The sequence below is a fragment of the Mesoplodon mirus genome (assembly GCF_964341445.2).
Source record: "Mesoplodon mirus genome assembly, chromosome: 12".
NCBI lineage: Eukaryota > Metazoa > Chordata > Mammalia > Artiodactyla > Ziphiidae > Mesoplodon > Mesoplodon mirus.
This window is the reverse complement of record NC_138988.1, coordinates 85,092,784-85,106,091: the sequence shown is the minus strand read 5'-3', so window position 1 is coordinate 85,106,091 and position 13,308 is coordinate 85,092,784. Positions and strand designations below refer to the sequence as shown.

At 38.9% G+C, this 13,308-nt stretch overlaps 1 protein-coding gene across 1 annotated transcript in view; it reads right to left on the bottom strand.

Annotated features, from left to right (window-relative positions):
- The window catches only part of ZNF184 (zinc finger protein 184), an 18,466-nt gene extending 5,158 nt beyond the window's left edge, over positions 1–13,308 (bottom strand). The window contains exons 1-4 of the mRNA XM_082639046.1: positions 13,214–13,308; positions 5,777–5,844; positions 2,227–2,353; positions 1,772–1,867 (exon numbers count right to left, since the gene is read on the bottom strand). Of these exons, the coding sequence (XP_082495172.1) occupies positions 1,772–1,867; positions 2,227–2,353; positions 5,777–5,844; positions 13,214–13,220 (298 nt within the window). The 5' untranslated portion in view covers positions 13,221–13,308. The remainder of the gene's footprint in view (positions 1–1,771; positions 1,868–2,226; positions 2,354–5,776; positions 5,845–13,213) is intronic.

Sequence of the window (13,308 nt, the reverse complement as noted above, 5' to 3'; positions counted from 1 at the left end):
ACATGCACTAACCAAGAGTTACCAGAATATCACAGGTGGGGTAATGAATGAAGGATTGGAGAAAATTCCAGAAGGCCAGACTGAACAGCACCATTCCTACTGCAGGAAGCAATTCTCACTTTACTATATGCAAAGTCGAAGGGCACTGACCACAATATTCAGACACCCATGTGCATGGAGAGATAATAGAAGGTGCTGACATCCAGATTGCAAAAGAACGATGTAGACCAGTAAGACAGAATATATGTAAGAATATAATCACAATTCTGCAGGGGCCAAGTCACCAAGACAGCCTAGAGAAGAGGATAGGAAAATGACGCAGACAAGGCCCAGGGCCAGTGGCCACCTCAGTGTAACTTTCCAAAAGTTAACAAACTGTAAGCACAAGTTAATAAAGTTCTTATTTTTAAAAAATTAGTTTTCTAAATTGTGTTCCATGAAACTATCTTTTTTTTTTTTTTTTTTGGATGCACTGCACAGCATGTGGGATCTTAGTTCCCCAACCAGGGATCGAATGCACGCCCCCCCTGCATTGGAAGGGAGGAGTTTTTTTTTTTTTTTTTTTTTTTTTTTTTTTGCTGTACGCGGGCCTCTCACTGCTGTGGCCTCTCCCATTGCGGAGCACAGGCTCCGGACACACAGGCTCCGCGGCCATGGCTCGCGGGCCCAGCCGCTCCGCGGCATGTGGGATCTTCCGGGATCGGGGCGCGAACCCGTGTCCCCTGCATCGGCAGGCGGACTCTCAACCACTGCGCCACCAGGGAAGCCCGGAAGGGAGGAGTTTTAACCACTGGACTGCAAGGGAAGTCCCATGAAACCATCTTTTAAAAGAAAGATTTTAAAGCTGCAGTATAAAAAAAAAACGGAATCACGTTTAGGAGGACAGGGGAGAGAAATGTTACATTCTATGCACTCTGTTGGAAATTCATAGTTCCCAACTACAAATTAAAAAAAAAAAATTCTGAGTGGTCCTCCAGTAAGAAACCTGCTAAATTTTAGCTAATCCAGTACTTGACAAATCTGAACATGGCATGCATTGTTTCTCCCCATAAAAAGGACCCCCTACTCCTACCTCATTAAATCTGGAGATATATTCCTTACCTAGAGTGATTAAGTTTGTACATTTTTTCAGGGTCAGATCTTTGAAGAAGTCTCTCTGTGCAGTTTGGGAATTGGTAGTTTACAAGAAAGTTATTCAAAATTCCAAGGGCAGTCCAATAAGTGATAGGGTCAGAAGCTACACAATGAGATTAAGACAGGAACAGGTGATGAAGAAATGACGGCTACAGGTATGGAACTCACTTTTGCACAGTTTGGTTGGGAAAGCAAGAAGGCAGACTGGATGGTGGCCAGAAAGATTAACAGTGTTGAGTGAAAGTATTTGGAATTTAGGTTACCTATTTCTGTTTGAAGGTACTGGGGGTGGAGGCTGTAGATCCAAAAAGAAAACTGTAAGGGTGAAAAGTGGGGTAATAATTATGAGACCAGGGCCCCAAAGGAGGCTGGGAAAGGAGGAATCCAGATTCTATGTCAAAAAGTTGCCTTTAGAAAAAAGCAAGAAGGGTAATAACTCCTTTGAAAGGAGTACAAAAATAGAATACATGTTGAGACATTTACTGTTTTGACAAAGCATAAGAGAGTCCAGATGCCTTCCCATTCTCCACAGGAGACACTTTAAAGAGAAGTACATCTACATTTCAGACGTAAAATCCTCTCATCAGGCTGGTGGTTAGTGTCAATAACACTCATCTGCCGGGTATCCATTACTTACCTCCAAGGGCACCTATTGGAATGCTGGGCTCCACAATCCATGGCTCTGTCCCTTGCTCTAACTGGGAAATCACATCAGGTTTGGAAACTTGGAGTCCTGCTCATAGTGGTAAAAAAAAGTTACCTGTCTGCACTGAGAGAAAAGTGCGGTATCAGAGTTCAGTCTCATCACTTTGTCTTTAGAGGAAAGGATACGTAGACAAATCAGATGGAGTAAAGCATATAAAGCACATATAGCTTCCATGTTATACATTCCCAGATGTGGTATAACTTGGGAACCGATCTGGGTTCAGAAAAATTATTAGTTTGTCCTTCTAGTTGCTAGAGAGTAGAAACCTTTTCAAAACCTTTCAAAGTTTAGGAATCTTTGGTTCCTTAATGGCAAAACTCACCTAAGGACAAGAGCACCCTCCTCTTCCACACCCCCAGATATTAACGCAGAGAAGTCATCCTTACCTATAGAAACCAGATGTGTATAATTTTCCAATGTCACATCCCTGAATAAATCTCTCTGTACAGGATCCAGCTGTTTCCATTCTTCCTGGGTAAAGTCCACTATCACATCCTTGAAGGTCACTGATTCCTGAAATACCAAACATATTTCTGCTTAGCCATAAAAGATTTACCTCGGAAAGGGGTAAAGTTAGCAATACTGACAGAAGTAAGGCAAGCTGTGTGCTATCTGAAAAATGATTTTGATATTTCTTCCTTTGTAAAATGAATATAAAAACAAAACCTGACTCATAGGATTATTGCAAGAATTAAATAAGCAATGTCCAATATTAAATGCTTAATTTAAGGTCTAGCATATAACAAGTGCTCAGTCAATGTTGGCCACTGTTGTTGTTATTGATCTTCATAATCATCATCATCATGATCTCTGTGTTCCAAGATATATCAAGTATTAAGAGTATACCTATTAACATCAATAATATGTTTTACTATCTGTAAGTGCAAGAATAGCCAAAAATGTTTTTGAAAGAATTTGAGGAGGAGACTTACCCTACCACATTTCAAAATATACTAAGTAACATACCAAAGTATACCGAAAGATAAAGATAAATTAGAATAGAGTGGTCTAGTATGGAATAAAACTCGATGAAAAACAGAGAAACCCAAAATATAGCCATGTTTATAAGAACTAAATGGGATTAAGCAATTTACAAATTAGTTTTAAAAAGCTGGATTATTCACTAAATGGCGCCATAACAAATGACTGTCTATTTGAGAAAAGAAATTAAGGTGAGTTCCCTACTTCACAGCATACACAAAAATATCTGCTGGATTAGAGACTGAATTTTAAAGAAAAAGCAAAAATAAAATAGAATAAAAGACAGAAAAATAGTTTTATAAGCTTGATATGTGGAAGGTAAAAATTATAAGACAGAGAGACTGACACATAAAACCACATAAAAATGTAAAACTTCTGTAGGAAACCATAAATAAAATGCAATATTCTGAATTGCTACAACTAATTAGCAGAAAAGATGAAAGATGAACAACCTACAACAATAACCAAAAAAGGCCGACAACCCAAGCAGGCAATTCACCCAAACCATTGTTAACAAACCATGAAAAGATGCTCCACTCCAAGAAAAACATAATAAAACAATGAGATACCAGATTAGCGAACACTGCTTAAAGTGCTCATGTGTATTCCGGTGGGAACAGGGCCCTAATGCAATCTATCAGGGGGCACTCTGCCAGGATCTATCAAAACTTTAAATGCATATATCATTCAATCCAGATTTATAGCTTGTAGGAATTTATTCTTTAGAAACACCTCAGGGTGCAAAGACATATGTAAAAATTTCCTTGCAACATTGTGAGGGGAAAAAAAGCAAACTTAAATGTCTATTAATAGGATAGTGGTTAAAGAATTCATGGTACATCCATACTAAAGCAGCTTATGTAGACATTTTAAAAATAAAACGTCTCTATATGTACTGATTAGGAAATATATATCATATTAAAAATAGTATACATGGTATTATCCCATTTTTATTTTTATGAATAGGAATAGTAAATGCACAGAGAAAAAGCTAAAAGAATACACTACTGAATATTATCAGTGCGACTGTTTAGTGGGACTCTTGAGGCAATGCAGGGGAACTTCTTACTTTTTCTTTATTTATTATGTATTTGAAACTGGGCAAGTGAGTTAATTTTGTTTCAAAATAGATAAATAAATTATTGGGACTTCTACTTCTAACCACGACAGAGCTACTGGACTAGCTCTCCCAGTGTAAACAACTGTAAAACTCAACAATATAACTGAAACAAGTGCTTTGTATTTTTGAACATCAGACAGAACAGAACTGTGATCCCTGAGAGAAGGGAGACAATCACATAAGCCTCATAGACCCTTCAGTTTCCTGCCTGGAGGCAGAAACTGAGCAAGACACAGTGGTCTCACTGAACTAAGGAAACAAAGGTGGCAGCTCAGGACTACAGAGGCAGGGAATGTGCAGGATAGATACTAGAGAGAAGGGAGATACACAGAGGAGGAGCTCCAAAACTCTGGTGTAAATACTATCTCCACAGGCCATATCCAGTTACCAATGTGACATAACTGAACCCAGAGTTAAGAAGACATACACACAATCAGTTCCCACAAACAGTTCCAGCGCACTTTAGGAGCAGCACAAGTTTAGCCTGTGAGGAAAGAGTTAAAGCAGCATGTCCGGCTTGCCCAATCCTTGCTAATCTCCAGAGACACTTGGATCCATGTTTCTGAACCTTAAACAAGCTCTGAAAACTAATGTTTATATAGTCACCGATTGACGATGTTATTGTGTGCCTGGAGCACTGGGACAGGATGTACCAGACTGTCAGCACTGTTTAAAGTATACATGAAGATTTACGATGCACATGTGGTGCCTAGTTTGAGGTCTGCACCATGGCTGGTCAACAGCAAGGACACGCTGATGTGATCAGCTCCCTTTAAGAACTCTGGACTGTGAGACTCAAGGAGATTTCCCTGGGTAGAGACATTTCTCTGTCTCTGTGGACAACAGCTCTAGAGAAAGTACATCTGTGTGATCATCACAGGAGGACTTGGAAGCCAGCCCCTGATTTCTTTGGATTCTTATAAATATCTTTTTCCTTCTGATGCCCTTTGTATCCTTTGTTGTAATGATCTCTATCCCTGAGTTATGCTGCTGGGTTGGGTGGGTCATCCTAGCAAATCACTGAACTAAAGTGTAATCATAGACCCCATGAAACACAGTCCTAGAATAAGGCTACACTAGGTCAGCCCTAACAAAGCTTACAGTTCAAAACCAAATCTCAAAAGCATCAAGCTGTGGCCAAGATGGGATTAACAAGGACTGGATTTACCCTCCTGCATTAAAATAACCAACAAATTCCAGACAAAACATATGAAACAACAGTTTCCAAGGCACTGAATCTCAGATAACAAAGAACAGTGATCCCCAAGAACCAGTAAACAAATGAAGTGAGCCCTACAACTGCTCCAGCTTACTGCCTTGAGAGTGTCCAGGCAGGGGTGCAGGGAAGGGGAACCCAGGAGCTATCCAGCAGACTCCTTGAACTGAAGAGGTAATGCTGAGAGTTTGGGGAAGTCAAGGTGACTAGAGTTCACACAGAGTACTGTAGGGAAGGGAGCTACAGAGGAAAGAAGCAAGAATTGCAGAAACTCTCCTAACCCCTCCAGACCACATACATTTGTGTTGAGTCACTGTTTTCCATGGTACTCATTTCACCTTTTTAATATTTAGCAGTCATTTGGTCTATTCAGGTAAAGTATCAAGTTTTGTACTTCTTCTGCTCTCTCATCAGTGGCACATGGCAAGACGTAAGCAAGAAGTTAAGTGGCGAATATATTAGTTAAGCTGGAGAGGTAGAGCTAAGAAAAAAGTGGCTGGCAGATGGGAGCCCAGAATGAATTGCCAACATTGGTTTTCAGCTAAACATAACCCACAGCAAAAGAATACACAATCCCACTCTAACGACTGAAATGACATTTGAGGAAATCCCAACTTACCTGAAAACTAGCTGATGGGACTGACATATGTCCCCCTTGGAGAAGGGCAGACTCTGGAGAAGACAGATCTAGGGGAGGAAAAAGAAACCACAATGAATCCTGTCCAAGTTAGCTGTTCCCAGCAATCCACAAAATCCACTTATTTGTCTATATGAAAACAGCAGGAACTATTTCTGCCATTTGAGAAGCCATTTCCTTCTCAAAATCCAAAAAAAGAAGCAACATAACTGCTGACTAGGACCCTCGTACTCTCATGGGTAGGCTTAGGAATTAAAGCATTACTTTAAGATTCACAATTTTGCCCCTAGATACTTACAGTCACAAGGATCATACAACTCAATCTACATTCCTCATTAAGTGAGGCAAAATATTTCTGCTGCCTTCTCTGCTACATATAAAATATGAATTAATAATCAGATTGCTTTCCAAAAGTCTTCCCATGCCCTTTGAAACGTTCCTATTAGTATAAATTACATATCACAACGCCATATACTTATCTATATTACCTACCTACCAGAGTATCTAAACTTAAATACACATGGTCAGTACTAACTACTGGCAAGAATACAGAGAGATTAGAACTTTTGTACATTGCTGTGGAGGTAAACATTTACCAATCATTTAGAAAAACTGTTTGGCAGTATATACCAAAGCTATACGTACACCTGCCCTATGACTCAGCAATCCCACTCCTGCATATATATCCAGAGAAATGAGGGGTTATGTCCACCAAAAGACTTGTACAAGACTGTTCACAGCAGGTTTATTTATAATATGCTCAGATTAGAAACAATCCAAATGTCTTTCAGCAGAATGGATAAACTGTGATATATTCATACAATAGAATATTATTCCACAGTGTAAAAGAATGAGCTCTTGCTTTACGTAACAACACGGATGTATCTCATAAACAATATTGAGCAAAATAAGCCAAACACAAAAGAATGCATACTGGGGCTTCCCTGGTGGCACAGTGGTTACGAATCCGCCTGCCAATGCAGGGTAAACGGGTTCGAGCCCTGGTCCTGGAAGATCCCACATGCCGCAGAGCAACTAAGCCCGTGGGCTACAACTACTGAGCCTGTGTTCTAGAGCCCACACGCCACAACTACTGATGCCCGTGCGCTGCAACAAGAGAAGCCACCGCAATGAGAAGCCCACGCACCTCAACGAAGAGTAACCTCCTCTCGCCACAACTAAAGAAAGCCCATGTGCAGCAATGAAGACCCAACGAGCCAAAAATAAATAAATTAATTAAATTTTTAAGAAAAGAATGCATACTGTATGAGTACATTTACAGGCATGCCTCGTTTTATTGTGCTTCACTTTATTTGCACTTCACAGATACCGTGTTTTTTTTACAAATTGAAGGCTTGTGGTAACCCTATGTCGAGCAAGGCTATCAGCACAATTTTTCCAACAGCATTTGCTCACTTCATGTCTCTGTGTCACATTTCAGTAATTCTCGCAATATTTCAAACTTCTAATTATTACTATATTTGTTATGGTGATCTATGATCAGTAATTTTTGATGCTACTACTATAAATTGCTGAAGGCTCAGAAGATGTTTAGTATTTTTTAGCAATAACATATAGTTTTAGATTAACGTATATACATTTTTTTTACACATAGTGCTATTGCACAATTAATAGACTACAGTATAGTGTAAACATAACTTTTATATGCGCTGGGAAACCAAGAAATTCATGAGATTCAGTTTATTTCAATATCTGATTTACTGCAGTGGTTGGAACTGAACCTACAATATCTCTGAGGTGTGCCTGTATATTAAGTACAAAAACTTAGACTAGTGGTTACCTCTGGAGGGTTTCTGACTGGGCAGGCACACAAGAGAGACCTCTGGGGCATTAGAAACATTCCATATCTTAGTGTGGATAGTGGTTACACTGGTATATAATATATAAAAATTAATCAACTGGTATGCTTAAGATCTGTGCACTTAATGTGGTAACTTATACATCAATAAACAAAACAGAAACAAACTTTGCTCTTGGGGAAGTCTATTCAGAGTAATGGTTGACGGGAAAGTCCGATTCTCAGAAAGTAGAGGAAGCAATAAAAGGAACTATTATTCCAGACTTAATTTGACCAGTAATGGAAAACCATCTTGTAAAAGAAATCTTGAGAAGAAAATGAAGATGTTAGTTGGAGGAAAGTTGAGGAAATGTTGTACATAGGCAGATATGTACCCAAGACTTTAGGAAAATAGAATAAAGAGAAATGTCTTAGGTAAGATGATTTTGATTCCAAGTAACAGAAACCAACAAAACCAACAACAGTAACAGCTATAGAAACCAACTAAGTGCCTGGCAATAGCAAATGCTCAGTAAGTGTTACAAATATTACCATGACTATAAGGGACAGAGGCTCAGGAAGGTTAATCCTAACTATACAATTGTGAAAAATCCCAAAAAGAAAAAAAAGGCAGGGCTTCCCTGGTGGCGCAGTGGTTGAGAATCTGCCTGCTAATGCAGGGGACACGGGTTCGAGCCCTGGTCTGGGAGGATCCCACATGCCACGGAGCAACTAGGCCCGTGAGCCACAGCTACTGAGCCTGCGCGTCTGGAGCCTGTGCTCCGCAACGAGAGGCCGCGATAGTGAAAGGCCCGCGCACCGCGATGAAGAGTGGCCCCCGCTTGCCACAACTAGAGAAAGCCCTCGCACAGAAACGAAGACCCAACGCAGCAAAAATAAATAAATAAATTACTAAAAACTCCTACCCCCAACATCTTCAAAAAAAAAAAAAAAAATTTAATAAAAAAAAAAAAAGGCAAATCCTTAAAATGAAACCATTTGGGCTGATTTAATTCTGAGGAAGTTAGAATTAAAAAGAATATTTATGAAAGATATAAGGGGCAAAGAGCTGAGAAGGGGAGAAGTGATGTCATCAACATGGTGGACTAAGAATTTTCTACCATCTTCCCCACAAAGAACACTGATTTAAACAATAATCCATGGATGAGAGTGTCTTTGTGGAAGTCCAGGAGTCTAGCACAGAAGTTCCAGCACACCACTGGAACAACAACAACAACAAATCCAAGATGGATGCATTGAAGAGGGTAAGAGGAACAGTTTCATTTTACCGGCGTCACCTCCAAGGAGGTACAGCTCAGCGCCAAGGCGGCCTTCTTGGCCTGTGATTTCTCTCATAGGAAAAAGTGAAAGCCTGTGAGTGCCCAGGTCCCCCAGCAGTATGGGATACCACCAAAGATACCCACTTCTTTCTCACCTCATCCAGAATACTGAGGTGCCCTAAGAGAATGAGGGGAAGAGAGCAGCTGGGGGAACAGCCGTCGGGGCACTTGGAGGGCATATCAAAGGAACATAGATCCTACTAACCACTTCACAGACTCCATCAGGAAGCCTGATAAAGAGCCCCTGGGAATGCTTCACTTGTGGATCGTCCCAACTGCAATGCTCCACGCACCTCTCCTATACACCCTCCCCACAACCTATGGCCAGCTCTCTGTGCACACCCTAATGGTGGCAAGAGGAGCTTTTATAGATAGCTATGAACACACACAGAAAGCCAGCCTGACTCTGCATGATTTGGAGAAAGCAACCAAAAGCACCTGAGCATTCAGCACCACCAAGGAAAAGCAAAGGTGAAGCTGTTAGCACCCAGCCTGGCTTGCAGGATTAAGAGAAGGCATACAATCTTAAGAATCCCCCTCAAGAGGGAACACAAAGCATGGAGCAGATGTATGCATAGAAGATCTGAGAAAGCCTCAGAATCCCTAACAGAATTGCTGATGGAGGATATTTCTCTCCCAAAGCCAATCAGTAAAGACAGGAGGAGGTGATTTCATCAGTGGTGTTTCTATACACTAAAAAGGAAATATCTGCAAAAGGAGTAAAGAAAATAATCCCATTTAGAACAGCAACAAAAACAATAAACAAACTTAGAAATAAATTTCACCAAGGAGATGAAAGATCTGTGGAATGAAAACTATAAGTCACCGATGAAAGAATTTGAAGAAGGCACAAATAAATGGAAAGACATCCTGTGTTCATGGATGAGAAGAATTTCTATTGTTAAACTGTCCATACTACTCAAAGTCATCTATAGATTAAATGTAATCCCTATCAAAATTCCAATGGCATTTTTCACAGAAATAGAAAAAAAAATTCTAAAATTTGTATGGAATCGAAAAAGACCCCTAAAAGCCAAAGCAATCCTGACAAAGAAAAACAAAGCTGGAGGCATCAAACTATATTATAAAGCTACAGCAATCCAAACAATATAGTACTGTCATAAAATAGACACAGATACCAATGGAACAGAATTGAGAGCCCAGAAATAAAGTCTCCTATACATGATCAACTAATATTTGACAAGGGACCAAAAATACTTAATGGGGAAAGGACAGTCTCTTCAACAAATGGTGGTGGGAAAACTGGATAATCACATACAAAAGAAGGAAACAGAATCCCTATCTTACACCAATCATGAAAATTAACTTGAAATGGATTAAAGATTTAAACAAGACCTAAAACTGTAAAACTCCTAGAAAATAGGAGGAAAAAGCTACTTGACATCAGTCTTGGCAATGATCTTTTCAATATGACACCAAAAAACACAAGCAACAAAAGGAAAAAGCAACAAGTGGGACTACATCAAATGAAAAACCTTCTGCACAGCTAAAGAAAGCATCAACAGAATGAAAAGATAAGCTATGGAATGGGAGAAAATATTTGCAAATCATATATCTGATAAGAGGTTAATATCCAAAGTATGTAAGGAACTCATACAACTCAATGGCATAAAAACAAATAATCCAGTTTAAAAATGGGCAGAGAACCTGAATAGATATTTTTCCAAGGAAGACATACAAATGACCAGTGTACATGAAAAGGTCCTTGATATCACTAATCATCAGGGAAATGCAAATCAAAACCACAGAGATATCACCTCAGACCGGTTAGAATGAATATTATCAAAAAGACAAGAGAAAAGTGTTGGTGAGCATGTGGAGAAAAAGGAACCTTTGTCCACTGTTGGTGGGAATGCAAATTGGTATAGCCACTATGGAAATATAAATATATACCACATTTTCTTTATCCATTCATCCACTGATGGACACTTAGGTTGCTTTCATGTCTTGGCTCTTGTAAATAATGCTGCAATGAACATGGGGGTGCAGATATCTGAGATAGTGATTTCATTCCTTTGGATACATACCCAGAAGTGGGACTGCTGAATCATATGGTAGTTCTAGTTTCGATTTCTTAAGGAATCTCCATATTGTTTTTTATAGTGGGTAAACCAATTTACATTCCCACAAACAGTGGGAATGTACACACACATACACATATATAATGCAATATTATTCAGCCATAAAACGGAAGGAAATCCTGTCATTTGAGATAACATGGATGGACTCTGAAGGCATGATGCTAAGTGAAATAAGAAAGAGGAAGACAAATACTGCATGATCCCATATGTGGAATCTAAAAAGTCCAAACACAGAAACAAAGAGTAGAATGAGGGTTTTCAGGGGCTGGAGGGCGGGGGAAATGGGGAGATTTTGGATAAAGGGTACGAGCTTTAAGTTACAAATAAGTTCTGGAGATCTAATGTACAGTATGGTAATTATTGTTAACAATATGGTATTATACACTTGCAAGTTGCTAAGAGAATAAATCTTAAACATTCTCATCACTCGCACACCGCACCAAATATGTGTGGTGACCAATGTGGTTAACTAACCTTATTGTGGTAATATTTTGCAATATATAGGTGGGTCAAATCATAACACTGGACAACTTAAACTTACACAATGTCAGGGTCAATTATATCTCAATAAAGCTGGAAAAAACTTTTCTCAGCAATATTTTGTATATTTCAGTGTAGAGATCTTGCATATTTTTGTTGGTTTATATTCTTGTTTCATATTTTGGATGCTATTATAAATGGAAATATTATTTTTATTACAATTTCCAATTGTTCATTGGTGATAGAATAAACACAGTTGATTTTTTCATCAAATTTTTTGTTTTGAGATAATTGCAGATACACATGCAGTTGTGAGAAATAAAACAGAGATTCTTTGTACCTTTAGAAAAAAAGAGCTGAGGACAAATACAAGGTATAGCTCAAACCTAAATAAATAATATAAATAATGTTAAGATTTCTAATGATATTAAACAAATCTGAGAAAAAGGACTGTATGATAGCAGCTAGGTTAAACCAAACCTGACTGCATAGCCATACCTACAGAATGTAAAGACAATGACAATGCAGAAAGAAGTCTACAGTGACATATCACAGGGCTCTGTCCTTACCCTGACCTGTTGAATGACATGTAGGAAGAAAGAGAAGGAATATTCATTAAATATGATAGTGACATAAAGTTGGAAAGAACAGTTAAAACACTGAATAACCAAGTTAATATTAATTATTAATTATTCTGACAAGCTGGAACACTTGGTCAAAAAATGTGAACAATCATAATAAATGTGAAGTCCTGATATTAAGGATAAAAAACAAGTCTATTATACAAGGATGACATAAATCTAGTTCATGGCAGTTTACGTAAAAAAGATCTAGGACTAACAGCATAATATCGCTGATTTTTTTTAAAAGCAAATACAATCTGATACTAAACAGCAGAAATATCCAAATCAAAAGAAATAGTACGTCACACTTTAAGGTATTTTTCAAAGTACATCTAAATGACTGTTTAGTTTTAGGCAATGCATTTTAAGAAGCATGCTGTCATGCAGTAGAGTTTTTAGAGAAGAGGTCTAGATATATCACATGGAGACCCATGAAAGGAACTGAGGCTATTTTGTCTTGAGAAGAAAAAGAATCTGTGAGTAGGAGTTGTAACAGCTGAATTCACATAGCTGAAGAGCAGCAATGTTAAAGAGAGAGCAGTCTCTTGCTTTTGGGGACTAAGAACTAAGATCACACAGAAGTTACAGGGAAAGGCACTTCTGCCTCATATAAGGAACTAAAAAAAGAAAACACCAACAAGGGAATAGTCTGCACCCAAAATGGAGCTTAATGCCATAATTGTTCAGGCATAGGCTTAACAGATGGTCATCCGCCAGGGATATTTCAGAACTGATTCTTGCATTGAAGAGATGATTACCAAGATTTTTTCTGACTGTAAGATTATCATTTTAATTTTTAATAAATAGAAATCATGTGAGGATCACAGACATTCTGAATCATTACTCCTTTTCATTCCCCAATCCCAAAGCCAAGCAGAAGTAACTCTTCCTCCAAGTCTCTCCCTATAATGTAAATAAGAATCTCTCCCTATGATGTAATTGTTTCTTTTCTCGATCGTCATATATATAAGGTTCCCTCCTTCCACTTCTTCCAGCTCTGTCAAGTATTTAATCTTCATGTCATGACTGTTCTTTTGCCCCCATTATCTCACTCTCCCCCAAGTCGTCCCCACTACCTTCCATCTCAGGTGCTCATCCCGTTCCTCTTGGAATCCGGACACCAGGGTTTCCCAAGCAGCGTCCCTCCAGTGGGGTCCTCTCTCTGGAGCCC